At 34.4% G+C, this 20,967-nt stretch overlaps 1 protein-coding gene across 10 annotated transcripts in view; it reads right to left on the reverse strand.

Moving 5' to 3' along the window:
- EPHA6 (EPH receptor A6) overlaps positions 1 to 20,967 on the reverse strand; it is an 876,888-nt gene that overhangs the window by 112,592 nt on the left and 743,329 nt on the right. For all 10 annotated transcript variants that reach the window (XM_021070704.1, XM_021070710.1, XM_021070703.1 and 7 more), the window contains one exon: positions 16,160 to 16,221. In XM_021070704.1, the coding sequence (XP_020926363.1) occupies positions 16,160 to 16,221 (62 nt within the window). The remainder of the gene's footprint in view (positions 1 to 16,159; positions 16,222 to 20,967) is intronic.

The raw sequence follows: 20,967 nt of genomic DNA on the forward strand, positions 1-20,967 counted from the left end.
TTGTTTTTATGTCAACATTATACTATTTTGATAAACATAGCTTTGTAAAATAGTTTGAAATCAGAAGTGTGATGTCTCCAGCTTTGTTTCTTTTTCTGAAGACTGCATTAAATAATTGGGGTCTGTTATATATTTCCATTGTATAGATCTTTCACCTTCTTGGTTAAATTTATTTCTAATTATTTTCTTCTCTTTTGATAAAACCATAAAGGGGTTTTCTTCAATTCTCTTTCTGACAGTTCATTGTTAGTGTATAGAAATGCAACTCATTTCTATATATTGACTTTTCAGCCTGCAACTATACTTCATTTATTAGTTTTAAATTTTTTTTTGGTGAAGTCTTCAGGGTGTTGTACATATATAATATGTTATCTTCAGGTAGAGATAATTTTCTTCTTTCTTTCCATTTTGGATGCCTTTTATTTCTTTTTCTTGCTTAATTGCTCTGTCTAGGGTGCTAATACTATGTTGAATAAGGGTAGCAAGAATGGGCATCCTTGTCTTGCTCCTGATCTTAGAGAAAAATCTTTCAGCTTTTTATACTTGAGTATGATGTTAGCTGTGGGTTTACCATATATGACTTTTATTATTTTAGGAACATTCCCTTTATATTCACTTTGGTTAGATTTTTTTAAAATCATAAATGGCTATAGAATTTTGTCAAATGATTTTTTTGCATCTATTGAGATGATCATATTTTTATCCTTCATTTTTAAAATGTGGTACTATCACATCAATTGATTTGTCGGTTTTGAATCATCCTTGCATCTTTGGAATGATTTCAGCATGTGTATAATCCTTTGATATACTCTCTTTTTTTTAGGGCTGCACCTGTGGCACATGAAGTTTCTTAGGCTGGGGTTGAGTCAGAGCTACAGCTGCCAGCCTAGGCCACAGTCACAGCAATGCAAGATCTGAGCTAAATCTGGGACCCACAACACAGCTCACAGCAATGCCAGATACGTGACCCACTGAGTGAGGCCAGGGATTGAACACACATCCTCATGTACACTAGTTGGGTTTGTTACTGCTGAGCCACAAAAAAAACTTCCCTTTTGATATAATTTGAACTCAGTTTGCAAGTATTTTGTTGGGGCTATCATAACATGTGAAATAGTGAAGTCATTATTTGAAGCCAGACAGTATAATTCCAGAGCTTATATTATTAATTGGAGTTATCTGAAATGTAGTTGGCCCCACGTTTGCCATAATGACCCAGCCTGGGCTAGTTTAGGCAGCATAATTTAGCTTAATAAAGCAAATTACAAAAGAGCTCTTAAAACATTAAACCAAAACAACAACAAACAAACAAACAAGACCACTCCAGATACAACCAACAAATGATCTATTTATCTATTTCTGGCTGAAAGGAATAGCCCCATTTATTCATACATGAGGTATGGCAAAAATCTATTTCTCTAAAAATGATGCAACACTCTCCTTCAAACAAAATCTATATTCTTTTTTCTAGTGCTTGTTAACATAAGCCTCCTCAAATGTGGTTTAGGATATATTGGTTTTCTTGAATATGGCCGATGGTTAATAAATGTGACTGAATTAAATAACTTTGATACAATCTTGTAGTGCACTGGTTGCTATTGCTACATTATTCCTATTGCCGTGTGTAAAAAATACTGTTTTCTTTTTTTGTAAGGTTGGACACTGGTTTTCTCCCTTTTATGCAATAGTTCTATCACAGCATCCACTATACTGCCATGCCTTGTGTCAGCACTCAATAAATATTAATTCAAATTGAATTGAATTGTTTATGAGAGGAGGAGAAAAATGTGAGAGTGCTGAGATTTAATATCTTTGGGCTGCCTTCTAGAGATTAATCAAAAATAAACTATGAATTTTTTTATGACATGGTTTTTTTTCTCCGTAAGGCAGATTCAAATGAAAAAGAGTGAATGTGGCATATTTACACACTGCATCTCAGAGCTTAGTAGTTAGAATTCAGTTTGTCTTCATGCTTCTTCTTCTTCTTTTTTTTTTTTTTTCTTTCTCATTCTGACTGTTAAGAAACATGGAGCTTAACCTCTGAGTGACAGAGAGGGTGAGCCTGATTGGAAGTTGGTTTCTGAAAACTATACATAATAATATCTGCTACTTCTGAAAACTGTACAGCTCGACTAAGACCTTCTCTCAGACCCTGGAGCACAACATCCACCAGATCGGAGTGGTCATTGGCATGTCACATTGTCTACACATTAATGAGAGCTCTTAATGATGGTTTTCAAAACCTACATTGTGGGTTGTACCCCACAAACACTTTAAGCTCTCAGTGTCCATTCATCCTATGTTGAGTTCAAGTGCTTTGTGATTAGCTCAAATGTAGGATTTGAGTGCTATGCTGTCCTGAAGTTACATTATTGTCCAACAATGTGTTTTTCTTAACAAATATATTTGAATTAAAAAAAAAAACACAAATACCATCCTGTCAGTTATTTGCTTAAAACCCTTCAAAGACAGAATATAGCATTCAATACAAAGGCATGACATCTGCTTTTATCTTTAGTGTCACATACTATTCTGATTCAAATCTCTTGTGTGTAATTCACTCCCACAACATATTATTTCATGTCTAAAGTGCTTTGCTTATATGGTTCCCTCTTTCAGGAATGCTCTTTTAGACTTTTGTCACCTGTGTTTTTCATGATAACTATCTTATCTTCTAGGAGGTGCTTGCTCTATTCCCAAGTTCATTCTTTCAAACAAGACTTATTCAACATCTACTGTGGACTAGTCATTGCTATAATTACTGAAGTCAAAGTGGGAAGCAAAAGAGAAAAGTGCTTGCTCCAGCTATACCTATACTTAATTAAAGGCAGGGAGACAGAAAATAAACAGGTAAAAAAATGAGACACATAAATAATGAGAAGCTATAAAATAAACAGAACAGAGTGATATAAAAGAGAAAGACATGATGGAGCCTGTGAGTAGTTTCCAGCATGTACAAAGGGCCTAAAGCAGGGACAAATTTGGCATGCTGGAGAAAGGAAAGCCAGTGAGGCTGCAGTTTGGTGAGTGAGAGCGCAAGTGAGAGGGAGACTGGAGAGGTAGGCGGAAGCAAAATCAGGCAGGGTCTTGTAACCTATGGTGAAGGGTTTGAAATCTATTCTAAAAGTAATGAAAAGTTAGGGAAGAATTTTAGTTGAGGTGTGATACATTCTGACTTTGGAGAATAGAGAATGGAAATGGAGAGATCAATTTGGAAGCTATTAGAATATCAAGGGATAGAGAAACTGTTGGCTTGAATCAAGTTTGAGATCTATCTTAGAGGCATAGCCAGCAGGACCTGCAATAGATTGGAAAAAGTGGGGGACTGGTCAGAAAAGTGGAGGAATACAGTTGGACTAAGTTTCTTTATTGCTCTCAAAGCATCCTGTCTCTACCAACATTGGCTGAAGTTATATATATATATATATATATATATATATATATATATATATATATATATGTCTCTTCTACTGACTTTAACATAATCTCATTTCAGACAGTAAGTTCTCCTTGTCTTGTTTGTCTGAATTCTCAGGACCCAGCACCATGCCTGGCACTCAGTAGATATTCAACAGATATGTGCTGAATTAAACTGAGTTGAATTTATTTATTTTCCTTTTAATGGAGTAAAGTGCTTCAAGCTTTTAGTCCATGTAGGATATTTTCTTAAAGTAGTTATCATGAAAGATTTAATATTAAGAGATTTTTATAAGAAAAGCATGAGTAACTTAAAAGTATTGACTATACTTGCAAGCACTCACTTATGAGGGCAATAATCTGGTTTGACTCTGATTATGACCATCAGATTCTTATATTTTTGCTGTAGATTGAGGAAAAGGGGACTGAATGTTAGCTTTCTACTATATTTCTTCCTAGGTCTTCACTGGAGAAGTAGAGTAATATTGAATCTACCAAAAGAATAGCCTTACAAACTATTAAAAGTCTATGGACCACAATATAAATCACCATTCTCAAACATTCTTGTTAAAAAATGTGCAGTACTCCTTTGTATAGAGGGAGTAAATAATTACTGCAGTGACTCAGTGTCTTGAAAACATTAAATATGAGTGATAAACAATATTATACCTAGTAAATGATAAGCTGCTGTTTCAGAGTAGAATTAAAAATTAAATGCCATTGTTAAACAAACCTTTGCAGAGAATTTAATTCCTATGTAATGTCTTGGTTACCTACAATAAATAAATCAGTGTCCAAATATTCCTCACGAATCTGGTGCAATAAACACTATCAGGTGACAGTTTATGCTCTAAAATGAAGTAATTAAACTTTGGTTCATATGTATGTCAAAAGACTTTTGTGGTTTACTAAAAATGGGCAGAATGACAAGAATAGAACTATTAGCTGCAGAGTTGTAAAATTATTACTTCCAACATGCTGACTTGAGCTATAAAATGGCTATGCAGGAAATGTACTTTGTTAAGTGGTTTACAAAAGACTGAGGTATATAAACAGTGGACATTTTGCAAATCTCTTGTTGCTCTACTTCTGTATGCTTGAGGATATTCTGAGAGAACAGGAGGTTTGAAGAAATACAATGGTTGCTTAAGGCACAGAAGATGAGAATCTCTGAAAAGCCACAACAACAGAGAGGAGTTGACCTCTGTGTTCCCAATTGTCCCTTAGTCCAAAAATACCCTCACCCATATTGTCTGAGTGTTCTCACTTATTTTTGCTTTGCTACCTGAAATTCCATTTAAAAATTCTATTTGTGACAAATTCACAGGGTGGAATGGTGGTGTCCAGGAGCTGGGGGGAGGGGGATACAGAGAGTTAATCAATGGCATAGAGTTTTAGTTAAACAAGATGAATTTAGCCTTTGGATCTGCTGTATGACATTGTTCCTATAGTGAACAATACTATATTGTACACTTAAAATTTTTTTCAAGAGAGTAGATCTCACATTAAGTATTATTACCAGAATAGAGTAAAATGAAAAAATTTATTTGGGTTTACAACTTCAGGTAAAAAATGAAGAATCACCTAGAGGAAATAAAATTGTATTTGTGAATCACATATTAGTATGAATTGGTCTAAGTTTAAATCCAGCCAAGATCTGTGACAATGAGAGAATGGGGGCTTAGATTAGGGTGGGGTGAAGAATGGGAGCTTAGATTAAGGTGGAGTAATTTTACGAAGTGGAAAAATGCCTAGTTTGAGGATCAGAGATAATAAGGTTTGTTACCATGTTGAATTTAAAACAATAAAAGTTGAGTATCTGGGAACCTGGGAAGAGGACATGAAGAAAGGGGTGGATTTCACAGAAAAATGGCCTTTACATTTTTTTTTTCAGCCCAATACAAGCATATGGAGGGGAGAAAATGCAGCTTTTTTTTTTTTTTTTTGAAAGGAAACTACTGGCCCCCATTCATATTGAATGTTACATCCTTTAGCTATAGTTTTTATTAAAGAGGCTTTTATGGATCTGCCTAGGGAGTTAAGAAGAATGTTTAAAAGAAATATTTATGGGAAAATGCATTCTGAGTTCTCAACAATTGATTTATAAGTGACTTTGCAGAAAACAGTCCTTGGAGAATTACTTCTATAAGTTAAGTTTAAAGTTAAAATTCAGTTTTTATGTTTCTAAATCAGAAAGTTGACCATGCTATGACTTTTAAAAATGTTCCTGAATTAAAAAAAAATGCCTGAGGTTATTTATAGATTTGAAAAGATCAGATCATTCTTGTTTTAAAATAACAATTGAAAAAAATTAGTCAATATCTCCTTTTTACTGAAGTCTTGGTTCTTGTGGCCTCCCTAGCAGAAGATCTTATTATAATTTCCTGTAGAATATTTATTAAATCCTTCAAGGCTTTATTCTTTCATAGTAATCTTGGATTTGGACTTAAGCTAGGCAGAGTTATATTTTTAGTTATAGAAGGGAGTGGCCACCAAGAGAGGAGTCAGACATTTCATAAGCAAACTAAAAATGTCATTTTTAATATACCTAAAAAAATCTAGGAAGAAAAGTAGATCTGGACTTGTGAAACAAGGCAGCTGGATTTTAAATCAAATTTTAAGAGCTTAAAGTGAATTTGAATATAATATAGCTTTAACTTAAGAAAATATTCTACTGAATTTGATTTTTTTCTCCTTAGGTTTATATAAAGATAATCTACAGTAACTACCACATGATGCACTTAAGAGAAGCCAAAAATAGTTATTTTTTTGTTTGGCTTCTGGAGCAAGTTGTCACAGAGTGCCAAGGTCTTGATGAAACATCGCTAAAGTGCATCAGAATTATTGGGAGGCTTTTGCAAAATATATTTGCTTGGGTATACATATGTATTTTGTAAAACCTCACTAGGATGGGGATTCTGACTTGCAGGCATGGTTGAGAACCATAAGTTTTGAGTCCAAACTTTAGTTCTATAAATCCAAAATCTCCTGCATGGTCCAAATGAGAGGTTAGGAATGACCATAGAGAGTTCAGGAAAATGCATGGAACTTCTCTCATATCACCACAGTTATGAACTAAATACCAATGAAAAAATTCAATATAAAGTCCTGTATGCAAAATGAAAATTGATAGGAAGTTTATAAAATACAGTTTCATGGTACCAGATGCTACAAATGACACAACATATTTACAGTACTGAAATGTTTAAAGAGATCAATTTAGGCTTTTGTAAATTGATGCTCTAACTCCCAATTTAAGAATAGAAAGTTCAGCCATTCATATGCTTGGTTCCATGTACACGGTGCTTTCATATATTTGGATGTTTACTGTCACATTATTTTTAGAATAATCTTTGGCATGAAGCTGGCACAGTCATGATAAATAACATTCATTGACATGAAGTTTCAAATATTTTCTCCTGAAAAAATATAATTAAAGGGATGTAATTCAGCGGTAACTCTTATGGTTTAAAAACAGATATTGGTGGATAAATGTAATTTCACTTTTTTTTCACTGTTGGATATAAAATGAAGTGATATTAATTTCTCTCTTATACCCCGTACAAATATAACTCCACACAACACAATTTACAAGAAAAGTGTGCTAATAAAACACAGCTCTCATTATTAATATATAACTTGCATAAGGTAAAATGCCATCTTTACTAGATTTGTAATTTGAGCACATAAATATTTAAAAGATCCCTTTAATTTTTTAAATTAATATTTGCTTTGCATTTGCTCAAGGAAAATCTTCAGATGACTCATGTTGTTTTTGAAATGCTGATATGTACCCATATGTATTATTTAAATACTCATGCTTATGAGGGAATCTCTAGATTTTTTTTAAATGGTGAAAATTAAAACTATTTTTAGCCACTAGAAAAAGTAGATCAAGAAATAACAGAAAAACAGCTTAAAAACTCTTTGTGACATCTTCTGAAATATATTATAATAATAATAGATAATATAATGGAGAACTTAATATGTGCCAGACATTATGTAGGAGGTTTAGGTCTATTAGCTAGCTAATACAATAAAGTCACAATTACTTTATTGCCTATTCTTCACCTTATTTTGTGGATGACAGTCTCTTTTACTTAAATACTTTACCCAATCCCCCAGCAAATCCTATTGGCTCTATGTTCAAAATACATAACAGAACCCACTATTTTCCATCAACTCAAGTGCAACAATCCTAATCTAAGCCACCAGCATCTTCTTACCCGAACTGCAAAAGCTTCCTAATTTCTCTGTAGCCATCAGTACCTCACTATAATCTCATCCCAATACAGCAACCAGAGCAATCCTTTTAAAACATAATTAAATTACGCTGTGCTTCCACACTACAATGGCTTTCTGTTTTACCCAGAGAAAACTCAAAGTCATTTCAGTGGCCTGTAAGATTCTGCTTCAGTGGTTTTCCAACTTGGTTGCATATTGGACACAAATTAAGGGAAATTTCAACAAATATTGATGTATGTGTCTTACATTAAGATATTCTGATTTAATATATCTGGGTGCAGCCTGGAACTTGGAATTGTTAAAAGCTCTCTAAATTGAATGATTATAATGTGTGGTCAAGGTTGAGAACCATTTCCCTCTAATATTTGACCTCCTTTCTGCCTCCATCTACTCTCTGACTTCAGCTTGTACCATCCTTCCTCTTTCAGGCCCTATTATAGCTATAATGATAGGGTGACTATTACTTTTTATCACCCCTACTGGAGAGTAAAAGAATCTTTATTAATAATTATAAAGAGATAACAGGCATGAAACACTACCATCCTAGGAAAAAACAAGCATATAGTCATTGAGCATAAAGGCTTAATTTGCTGTTCTACAGGTACAAAATGCTCCCTTTCAGTCCTTGGCACTTTCTGTTTTAATTCTCTGGATTATTTTCCCTCTAGGTACCCACCTGGTTTGCTCTCTCACCTTTCCATCTTTACTCACATGCCACTTTTCAGTGAGATGTTCTTTGTCCACTCAATACTGAAACCCAATCTCTGTCCCACCTCCACTTCTCCTGTTTTATTTTTCTCCACTATGTGACACACCAATATTTTACTGAAATCTTTATTTCTCTTCCCACTAGGTTTTTTAATTTCTGCTTTGTTTGCTTCTGTGTTCCAAGCTCCAGAATAGTACCTGGACTGCTATAGTTTGTCAAAACAAATTCGTGCAAAAAATAAATGAATTATGAATGATTTAACATTGTGACAGTCACCTAATTTGCTTTGCATCAGTTTTCTCATTGGTAAAAGGGGATAATAGTAGCACCCACCTCATAATGTGGTTGTAAGCACTAGGTGGGTTAATGCCTGGAATTGGAATAATGCCTGACTCAGAGAGACCACACATAACTGTTAGCTACATTAGTTAATTAAAGATAATCATCTTCATTTTTACTTTAGTCACTGACTCCTAGACACACCTGGAAGTTGTCATCTCTGAAAATGACACTTCAGAATTCTTAAATACTCATCTAGTATGTTGGTAAACTGACTCTCTGGAGAAAAACAAAACAAACAAGCTCTTTTTTTGTAGCATTTGCCAATTTCTGTGGTGTAAATAATCCCATCATGGCCAATATCAAGCAACTGGCTGTTTATCAATCAGTCTCCTGACTATTTAATCATCATCTTTTGCAAGATGGTATGATCTAGCTCTAATAAACCACTGCCAATATCCTACTTTCTGGCTACAGTCTTCTTTCCATTTTTTCTCTCACCTTTACATACTATTATACTTCCTCTTCTACCTAATAAAGTCTTCTAGCTATAAAATTTCTATGTATTTCTAGCCTAACAGCCTCTCTATTGACTTCTTTGTCTAACCTGGCTTTGCTGCTTATCTGAACTACCATCCCCGATTCCCCTGCAGTGCTCTTGTTTTTCTGTTGTACCTGTTCTATAAACAATAGCCTCTATTATCTCCATTCTTATAGAGGGTTGTTGGCGGGGGTGGGGGGTGGGGGAGCGGTCAGCTGTTCCTGCAGGAAATCACAGAAGCATGTACACCACTGCCCAAACACAATCATGTTCTCCAGTATCATCTAGATGTCAGCATGAGTAGTTAATCATTTTATTTTCTCCAGTACCAAAGATGGGGACTGGTAGAAGTGAAGGAAGAGTGTATGTAACTAATGCAAATTATTGGGTCAGCAGTCCAGAAGATCATCTTCCTGGCCACTTACATTGTGTATCATTAAAAGCACTGGTAAAGATTTTTACCTGGATACCCTTGCTAGGAGCCTGAAAAATCTGTGTCATTGGAGTAGAACCTAATTCTGATGGTCCGTTTTTTTTTGTTTTTTTTTAAAAATATATATATATATATATATATATATATATAGCCATAGCTGGAGTATATGGAAGTTCCTGGGCTAGGAATCGAATTGAATCCAAGCCACATCTGAGGCCTCTGCCACAGCTTACAGTAATTCTGACTTCTTAACCCACTGAGAAAGGCCAGGGATTGAACCTGCATCCTCAGAGAAACAATGTCAGGTCCTTAACCTACTAAGCCACAATAGAAATTCCTATTTTTCTTTTTAACTTTAGCAGCTATTATAAACATTCACCTTATATGAAGATTTGTCCTCAAACTCCCACATAAACTCTCCTCCTACTTTGCATAGAAATACAATAATATGAGGTATCATTTCCTTCAATTTATTGCATGTTCCTCATAAATCCCTCTAGATCCACAACACAGAGGCCCTTAAAGTCTTGGAAAATATGAAGGCTTCTGCTATTCAATTAGTTCTCCACCAGGATCCTTGATTTTGTACCTTCCTATCTCCTGAGATATTTTGCCTTACCAGTTTATTTTCTTTAATTCCCCAGCTTTCAGAGTAAAATTGTCTAATTATTTTCTATATTTAAAAATATCCCGGATTTTTCTTTTCTATTAGATTCTGATTTATCTCTTGCCTTGCCATCTCCCCAATTTTCTCCTAAAAACTTGTCTCCACCTACCAATTCTATTTGTATTTCAATCTCATTTTTCCCTCTATAGTCTGGCTTCTGCCTGGGACTAACCTGTTAAAAGTGCTCTTATTGAGGGCCTCTTAAATGCCAAAGATGTCTAGTCTCTTAGTTCTTAGTCATAGATGATATATAGATGTCATAGTCTCTGTCTTCCAGAATTTCTCTGCTGCACTTGATATGATTGCTTATTTGCTCCTGCCCGAAAAGCTCCATTCTCTTTGTTTTGGCATGCCATGGCCTCCTCTCCTCCTCGCTCCTCTTTCATCTCTCATTCCTAGTTATTTTCGGAGATGCCATCCATTCCACTTTCTCAGATAGGTACGCCGCAGAGTTCCAACCTTGTTCAACTCCCTTCCTTTTCCTAAAATTTCTTCCTGGGAAAAACCAGGGTTTGGTTTTAATAACCACTTTTATGCTACTGAATGTAAGATCTTCAACTTCAGCCAACGTTTTCCTGTGGTGCTTCAGATTTATCTTTCTAATTGGACACTTTCACTGCATGTTCCACAGGCATCTCAAAGATAACACAAACTGAATTAAACTCATCTTCTTCTCCCAGCTGTCAGCCCATACTTTTCCTCCTCTGTATCTTTATTTCATCTGGTAGTGCCGCCTTCCACACATGCTTCTTTCTCCTAATCATCCTTTCCTAAGTGTTTTTGGCTATGGCTTCTGTACTCAATCTGATTCTATTTGTTTTCTGTCTATATTAATTTCTCCACTTTTTTTCTTGTTGTTATTTCTGGATGACCCTCTTTCTTGCTTGCTCATATGACTGTGCTTTGTAAATAATGTATCTTTTCTCTTATATCCAAGGTTTTCAGGTGGCAGCAGGAGGCTGTAGCAGGAACCAAGTATACTATCTCGAACTGAAACCAGTGGTATTATATTTTTGTATAACTGAATTTTGTGATATAATAAACAAATTCACATTCAACAAATATTATAAAATAAAGGAATAATTTTCATGGTTAACAAATGATATTTCAACATTTTAAAGTATTTTATAACTATTTTAACTATTTTTATTTGGATTGATAGTTGATACTACTATAAAAATGGAGGTCCAAAGGTTTAGGGACAAATAGTTGTCAGGTAAGTGCCACAAAAAGTGTTTATGAAATCCATATGTATTGTTGGAGAGAGGCTGTACAGGGATGATGGTCAAAATTGTACTCAATTCACACTGGTGCACTTCCTTGGAGAAATTAGGAAAACCTACACACCAACTTCTGGGAAATCAGGCTGATGCTCCACTTGTTAAGTCAGAATGCATTTTGTTTTAATACTTCAAGTACACACATAGTTACATACCTATCCACATCCCTTTTCCATATGTACCTGTGGGCGCACATGTGTGTGTGTGTGCACACACACACAAACGTACTTACTTAACTACACACCCCCCGCTAATATATATCTGGAGCCATGTCTGCAAGGATCCAAACAGGAGGTTTATGAATTCGGTGCAAGATCAGAGCCAGCCAGCCACTGCCACTTGTACTGAATTATAATCTTGTACTTAGTTTGCTACTATTCCTTCATATAAAACAGTGAATTGAAGTGATTTCCAAATAGTGTGGGAGACCAAAGGGAAATCTTTTCTGCCTCCAGTAAGCACAGAATGCTATTAATGAGCCATGGATGGCTCCCCTACTATGCACTGCACTTAGCTACTTCTTCCTCTCTGTGCTCACAGAAACTGCGATTATCAAATTCTAAAGCAGTAGCTTGAAAAATGATTCCGCTTTTGAGAATGTGTGGGATATATATACATCTATATTTATATATTTTATTTCTGCTTGCTGTGGGGAGTTGAGTGCTTGCTATTGACATAAAGTTTATAAAGCACTTTGAGCTTATGGGGTAAAAGAAATATGATACCAAGAAAGGAAGAATCTGTAAGAAGAGTATGAAGCGAGTAGTAGCCCTATGTTTTTTTTACCCAACTCATGTGATTTTTATTTTAATAGAAATTCTATGTAGAGAGGGGACACAATTCCATATGGGGGGTGGCCATGGACTTATAAGAAGTAAGTAATAATAAGTAATTTAATAAAAATATAGAATTTGTAGGGTATGAGAACATGGTTTTTGGATTCAGAGACTTGAGTTTAAGTCCTCGCTCTACCCTTGATAATGTGTCAGGCATTATTATATATGCTTTATGATAATCAACTCTATTAATATTTACAACAGTTGTATGAGGTAGATACTGTTCATGCTCCCATTTTATAGATGAGTAAGCAGAGGAATAGAAAAGTTAGTCACTTGCTCAAGTCATAAGATCACACAGCCAGTAAGTGGCAGAGCCAAGATGAACTGAGATAATGTATGTTAAGATTCTCCATACTATTAGTAATGGCAGTTACTATAATTTGAGTATTCTTTCTCAGACTGTATTGTGTCTTACCTCCATGGTGCATAAGAGCTGAAAAATATCAGTTTTCAAAATCTAAATCATGAAATATACCATTTATAAACATGTAGTAGGATGTTTATAAGTAAACATTTTATTTATAACACATTTCCCTTTCTTTACAACATGTTTTAGTTAATTCATGATTCAGCAGGATAAAAAGTATATTTGAAACTAACATTTCTCTTCTAATTTGCTTGTGGCAGTCATTTGATCTAATTTTCAGCAGCAATTTAAATGAATATATGTTACATTATTTAACATTATATTCAGCTCTAGGGCATAGTAGATAAAAAATCCTATCCCAAGCATCATTAGATAATAAGTCATTTTGGTATGTATCTGATAAAAATGAGTTTCTGGATAAAGATAATGGAAAGGCATAAATATATATGCATTTCAAGTACCATAGGTGGTTCTGATAAATTATCCTAAAGTAATTTAGCATATTTACAGGAGAAATGGCTGCAAGCTATAAAATAACATTCTGAGAATGGCTACAGAAAAGAACAAATAGTTCATGTCCCTAAGCACCTATGAATTTCATTTTGCCTTAAAGAGCATAGTTGGTTGAATGTATGCATTATGTGAGGAGTATTACTCTATAATAACTTGATGATTTTTGCTGAATTCAGCATCTGGCATTGAATTCGGACCTCAAGTCCAACCACAGTGTAAATGTATCAACACTACTAATATTGAGAGCAGCTGGAAGAAGAAGCATGGAATTAAGAAACATAAATGAAAATGAGAACAAGAGAGAGAGGTAAGATATACACATAGAACTTGTCCAAATAATACTGGGCAAAAAAATAAGTGAAGAAAGAATGCTAGAAATTGTTTATGTACATAAAACTGAAGAAGAAAAACAATATAATGCATTTCAAATAGCAAAAGCCCAGTCATTTAATAAGTAAGAAAGTTGGATATGTCTCTGAGAGAAATATATGTTAAAGAATATAGTTAAATGAAAATACATGACCTCTACTGGGGATGAGAAATATTTACGCTAGAGATTATTTCTTATATTTTTGTTTTTCACTATCAGTGAATATTTTTATAGCATACAATGGCTTTTTAAATGTTAAAGATACTATAAATACATTTGGATTAAAATTTCATGGTCCCTTCTCAGTTATGTTATGCTGTACCACTATATGAAACAAATGATTTTTGTATACACCATACTTTCAAGAATAAGCCACTTTACAAACAATCCAAAAATTTATGTGGAACCACAAAAGACCCAGAATTGCCAAGGGAATCCTGAGAAAAAAAATCCAAGCAGGAGGCACAACTCTCCCAGACCTCAAGCAATATTACAAGGTCGCAGGCATCAAAACAGTGTGGTATTGGTATCAAAACAGACAGACAGGCCAATGGAACAGAATAGAGAACCCAGAAATAAACCCTGACACCTATGGTCAATTAATCTTTGACAAGGGAGAGAGAACAAGAACATAAAATGGGAAAAAGAAAGTCTACTCAGCAAGTATTGCTGGGAAGCCTGGACAGCTGCATGCAAAGCAATGAAATTAGAACACACCTTCACATCATGCACAAAAATAAACTCAAAATGGCTGAAAGACTTAAATATAAGTTAAGGAACCATCAAACTCCTAGAAGAGAACATGGGCAAAACACTCTCTGACATCAACCTCATGAATATTTTCTCAGGTCAGTCTCCCAAAGCAACAGAAATAAGAGCAAAAATAAACCAATGGGACCTAATCAAACTGAGAAGATTTTGCACAGCAAAGGAAACCAAAAGAAAACAAAAAGACAACTTACAGAATGGGAGAAAATAGTTTCAAATGATGCAATGGACAAGAGCTTAACCTCTAGAATATATAAGCAACTTATACAACTCAATAGCAAAAAAGCCAATTACCCAATGGAAAAATGGGCGAAAGACCTGAATAGACATTTTTCCAAGGAAGATATACAGATGGCCAATAAGCACATGAAAAAATGCTCAACATTCCTGATTATAAGAAAATTGCAAATCGAAACTACCATGAGATACCACCTCACACCAGTCAGAATGGCCATCATTAAGAAGTCCACAAATAACAAGTGCAGGAGGGGTTGTGGAGAAAAGGGAACCCTCCTGCACTGTTGGTGGGAATGTCAACTGGTACAGCCACTATGGAGAACATTCTGGAGATACCTTAGAAATCTATACATAGAACTTCTATATGACCCAGCAATCTCACTCTTGGGCATATATCTGGACAAAAGTTTCCTTGGAAAAGACACATGCACCCTCATGTTCATTGCAGCACTATTCTCAATAGCCAAGACATGGAAACAACCCAAATGTCCATCAACAGATGACTGGATTCGGAAGATGTGGTGTATATACACAATGGAATGCTACTCGGCCATAAAAAAGAATGACATAATGCCCTTTGCAGCAACATGGATGGAACTAGAGACTCTCATACTGAGTGAAATGAGTCAGAAAGACAAAGACAAATACCATATGATATCACTTATAACTGGAATCTAATATCCAGCACAAATGAACATTTCCACAGAAAAGAAAATCATGGGCTTGGAGAATAGACTTGTGGCTGCAGGGGGTGGGGAGAGGGAGGGAGTGGGAGGGATTGGGAACTTGGGGTTATCAGATACAACTTGGAATGGATTTACAATAAGATTCTGCTGAGTAGCATTGAGAACTATGTCTACATATTTATACTGCAACAGCACAAAGGATGGAAAAAAATGTATACATGTAAGTGTAACTTGGATCCCATGCTGTACAGCGGAAAAAAAATAAATTATTAAATAGAAAAAAAAAGAAAAAAACAGTGCTTTAAAAACTTTTGTTCTAAAACAATCCTTTCTCTTTTTGTTTTCTTGACAGTCAGCCAAATGAACTTAAGACAGATAAATCTGATAGAATGAATTTTCTGATCTAAATTTGAGTCATTATTGGTAAATATACATAAATTTAAAGGGTTCAGCATTATAAATAATGCATAAAATATCATATGAAATAGTTAAAAGTGACAAAGCAAAATGAATGGCTTTGTGAAGCAACTGAGTTTCATTTCATCTCTGCATAACATCATTTGAAATATGTACATAGTAATATGGCAAATGAATTTATAGGAGAAACCATTATATTATCATGTGTATATACTCCCGTCTTAGTAACACTCTGATGTATCACAGTAGCAGAGAAACACACCTCAAAGAAAATGCTGCTGTTCTTCATGGAAAAATCCACTAATAACATTTTGTAAAAATTAATTTATGATGTTTTAAATCTATAATGTAGAATAGCTTATTTAAATGCCATCAGCAAAGAACACCTCACCCGCAAAAAGGAGTCTAGGGATCCATTCTCCATATACTCCACCACTATCATTACTGGTCTGCCTGCAAAAAGAACAAGAGAACACACAAGTATTAGAGCAATTACAGAAATCTGTGTTACAGTTAGAGATTTCCAGCTGTGGCAACTAAATTATTTGTATTTTATTAATAGGAACTTCTTTTTCCAACATGCTTCTATAAGCATACTCATATTAAACATAAGCACTTCTCCACTTCTTTACAGCCTTATTTCTTTTCAGTTCATAAAAAGAACATGAGTTGCAATATAAACTACAAAGGAATTAAGCATCTTCTTCTCTAAAGCCCTGCAATCACTTGTTTAGATTATGTTCTTTTTGGCCTAGCTTTTCCCTAAGAGATAATCAACAAGCTAAAGTCATGGTTTAAGCAGTTACTGGAGTTGCTTTGGCAGCTGTGGTACAACTTCTCCTCCAGTGATGAGGTAATTATGGCTGAATTGCATTAGACTGGGCAGTTTTGAAATATTCCTAAGGCAAAGCAGAAAGGAGGATTTCATAAATTCTCTTTAAGAAATTATAAACCATCAGTCATAGTCTACTTTTAAGAGCTTTTAAGTAGGAAAATGTCAGTAGATTGATGAATGCTACAAAGTTAGTGGGATTTGTAATAGTTCTTGATCATCTCTTTATTGGACATAGATTAGATCAACAGAACAATGATGGCAGTACATGAAAAATAAGTAACTCTGATTTTGTAGTCTAGTGCAGAAGCTGAAGTCAGAAACTGAAAAAAGTCAGAAACTGAACATCATTTATTCTTTTTCATCAGATCTATTTGCAACTGTTGCAGTTCACAATACACCTCTATTAGGTAGAATATTGGACCTAAATAACTGATTTGTTGCAAAGAAAAGAATCTATTTGTTCTGCCCATTTGCCCAACTTTAAAAGATAAACTCATTTTAGGGAGGAAAAATGATATTTATCTGAAATAAACATGTATGACATATTTACTTTTTACTTCTATATTTCTTGCTTCTTGTTGGAATTTTTAGCAATTTAATCTGCACTATGCACAGAGTTTTTTTCTCATGAGCACAAAGAAGATCTGATAAGAAATTATGTGTACCAATGATGGAAATATTAGATCTCATATTGTAATTCATGTCCCTTTTATGAACTCGAAGCCTTGAGGGTTAGAAAAGGTGACAGTAACAAATTAGTACAATGCCTGGAAATGCTAGATTTTACATTTGAATATGTATTTTAAAGAAAGATATGCTAAAGGTTAAATGTAGTAATAATGCTCCCAATTTATCATGCATAGAATTAGAACCCAAAGAAGTTCCCCATTCTGGAAAATCTCTACAATGTTCCCCAAAGTCATTAATTTCACTCAAATACAGATAAAAACCTTATCAGAAAATACTGAGGTCAAATGAACTGTCAGCTCTGGTATAGGCAGGATCTAGAAGATCCATGTTTTAAATCTGAATGTTTGTTATGAAATCCTTTATTTGGCTATTGGTTTCAGAGAGTTTGGAGGCAGGAGCCTGATGTCAACACTTGGTTAACAAGGCAGGGAAAATGAAAGGTCATCTTTATACTTCAAGGTCATCTTTATACTTCAATATGACAATTATGGGCCCGATATTTGTTTGAATGATAATGGATTATGGATGTTAAAGGGAAATTTGGGGTTATTATAATCACTGCCTGAGTTCTTTTCAATCTATCTTGACCATTGCTGTCAGAGAAACATATTTGGTTTTATAAAAATATATTTAAATACCCCTGACATTCCCTAAGAATACCAACATACTATTATTATCCCTATTACACAGACAGGGACATTGAGACATAGAAAATTAAATTACTTGCCTGAAGTCAAACAGCTAGCAAGGGGCAGTATCAGACAGTCCGTTTCGGAGCTGAAACTCTTGACCTTTAGTCATAGGTGCCTCTCAGACATGGTTTATGGATCAGAGATATAAGGCCCCGCCTGTTCATCATTCCACTCTGGGGGATGGACCTACTTTCTCCTAACTAGCCTTATCATCTACTGCCTCATCACTTGTCATTATCACCTGTACTTGTTCAGTCCTGTCTCCTCTGCCTTGCCTTTTAGTATTACACTGACAGGATTGTCCTCCAACTTGCTTCTCTCCCTAATCACACCCCATACCTCCCTAGAATTTATACACTGAATCTCTTCCTGGAGTCTCCCACAGTGACATTTCCTATCCCACAGTGACAGTTCCTGTAGTTGCATTCCCATCACACCTATTGTCTGCATTACAAATTATGTGCCTGGTTTTGCATCAGGTGGTTTTTCTTTCTTATATTCACATAGATACCCTGTATCCTCATTCACTGGGTTTCTCAAGGTTACTTTCCACAGAGCTTAGCCGAGTAGGAGCTTCATAGACAAGTTGGTTTTTCTCATCAATTTCACAATTCCTAAGAGTTAACACTGAAGTATTTCAGCAAGATTCTAATCTATGTTAATATAAAGTACTCTGAAATTAGTTCTATCTATAACTCCTTGGGAGATTCTTCACACAATCTTAAAATTCATCAGTGACACGTTTCATCTCATTAAAGATAATAAAGAGTCAAATGAAGACTCCCCTCAGGTTTCATGTGAAAAGTTTCACACCTGAGCTTGGATCTTTTGTTATTTTATTCAGTAGCATCAATTGAAAGCAGGTGTTATTAAACCAAAGAGTTGTTTTTTAGAATACTGCTGGCATCTAACCTATAATTTGTTTCCTAGTGGTTTCCTTTAGGGAAGTTAGTTACACTGTGAAGATTAAAGCTTACAGACCATGATTACATTTTATAATCAAGAAATAGTTAAGTATAAGGGAAATTATGAAAGTTAGGATGGTATTCTTCAAATACGCGGTTAGGTGACAGAAGTCTATTGGTAGCAGTGCTTTTCCTATATTACTTATTTTTATTTAAATTTTTTTTTAATTTTTTAAATATAACGATTTTTATTTTTTCTGTTATAGCTGGTTTACAGTGTTCTATCAATTTTCTACTATACAGCATGGTGACCCAGTTACACAAACATGTATACATTCTTTTTTCTCACATTACGTAAAAATTTTATCTTGAATTTTTGCTCTTGGAAAATACATTTGCACGTGATTCTCTATTTTTGTGTTTTCAAAATATTTCAGCTTATTTCCATTTTTATAGTTTAAGCCTGTTTCCCTAAGTGCTTCATGTCACAGGATTAACTTAGTATTTGCATTGTACTGAAGTCAATGGACAAGCTCCAGGATTCTTAAATGTTAAGTCTCAAAATCTTCAGTTCTTTTTCAGAAGACTCATCAGTCTGAACTAGGAGATCTTCAAAAATACTTTTATAAGTCACACAAAAAGTGAATTTCTTTGATTTTCCTTCATGAATAATGCAGAGATACATATGGATATTTAAACTGCATTGGAATCAAGACCCTGTAAGAAATCACTTATATTCTGAACACAATGAATTACAAAATCTCATATCTCTTTCTGTTACAGAGAACAATAATTTTCTTTAATTGGGACTTTAATAGACTATTAGCTAATGACTCCTTTTCAAATTTGCAGTTTCTCAATACTTATAATGATTTTGACATAGATGGTGCTGAGAAACTATGTGGTAATAAGACTGTACTTTCTTTGTGAGGTTGTTGAAGGAAACATATGTTCCAGGGAAATCTGGAGAAAAAATATTTTGTTGAGTGAAACAGTGCTCCCTTTTATTGGTCTCAGAGAAGACGTGTAAGGAGATTACAGATTCAACATTTTCGTATAAGTAATGAATTTGTTCTGGATGTAGTGTTTTGTGCCAGTTTAGAAATTTCTAATATGCAGTCAGTAATATGAAGAATCTAAACAAACCCCAATAACCCCAAAACTCTATCATAGATTTAACATTTAGATTTATAGTTTATTTAATGTTATATCACATCTATATTTTGTCCAACAGGTAACAAAATTTATGGTAATAATTTGGATTGATAGTTATGTTGCCTGTATTTTTTCTAGCCAAGTTGCAATTCAGGATTTTTTGAAATAGTTATTGAATCTATTTCTGTCTCCCTGTCTCTGCTGTACTGATGGTGAATTATAATTATAACCTTGAGTGGATTTGATAATAAATGAAATAATTTTTTTATCCATCTAAAGCATTCAAAAAATATGGATGACATAAGTTCGAACAAAATTATATATTAAATAATTATTTGTATTCACAAGATAAGTACTAAAATTGGAGGATTGTTTTCTTCTTAACACTGTTGCCAGGTGATTATCAGATCATGTCCCAAATGAATCTTATCCTCAGTGAGTTCAAATATACAAACTTGAAAAATTTCCCTTGAACTTTTTTTCCTCTTATATTCCTGTTTTGGTTAAAACATCACTATCTATCTGGTTACCCAGGTTTGAAATTCTATTGTAATATTGGGTTCCCCATTTTATCAAACCCTTGTTAGTCCATAAAGTATTAAGTGGTACGGATTCTATACAAAATCTATTATCACTATGCACATTCCGCCCTTGTTTTCTCTTGCTTAACTTATTACATTGTTTACTGATTATACTAGTTAACACTTGTACAATCATTATTTTAAACATTCATTGAGAGAGCAGACATACATATTTAAGTGTCTATTGTGCATCAGGTGCTCTTTTGGTTTCTGGAGAGACATCCTCAGTCAATACAAGATCCTGCTCTCATGGAGTGTTTAGTGGAAAGGGGGAGAGAAATAAATATGCTGTCAATTACTTTTTCAGGGCTAATGTCTCAGCCCTCCCTTAAAGACTGTTT

Source organism: Sus scrofa, chromosome 13, assembly GCF_000003025.6.
Source record: "Sus scrofa isolate TJ Tabasco breed Duroc chromosome 13, Sscrofa11.1, whole genome shotgun sequence".
Lineage (NCBI taxonomy): Eukaryota > Metazoa > Chordata > Mammalia > Artiodactyla > Suidae > Sus > Sus scrofa.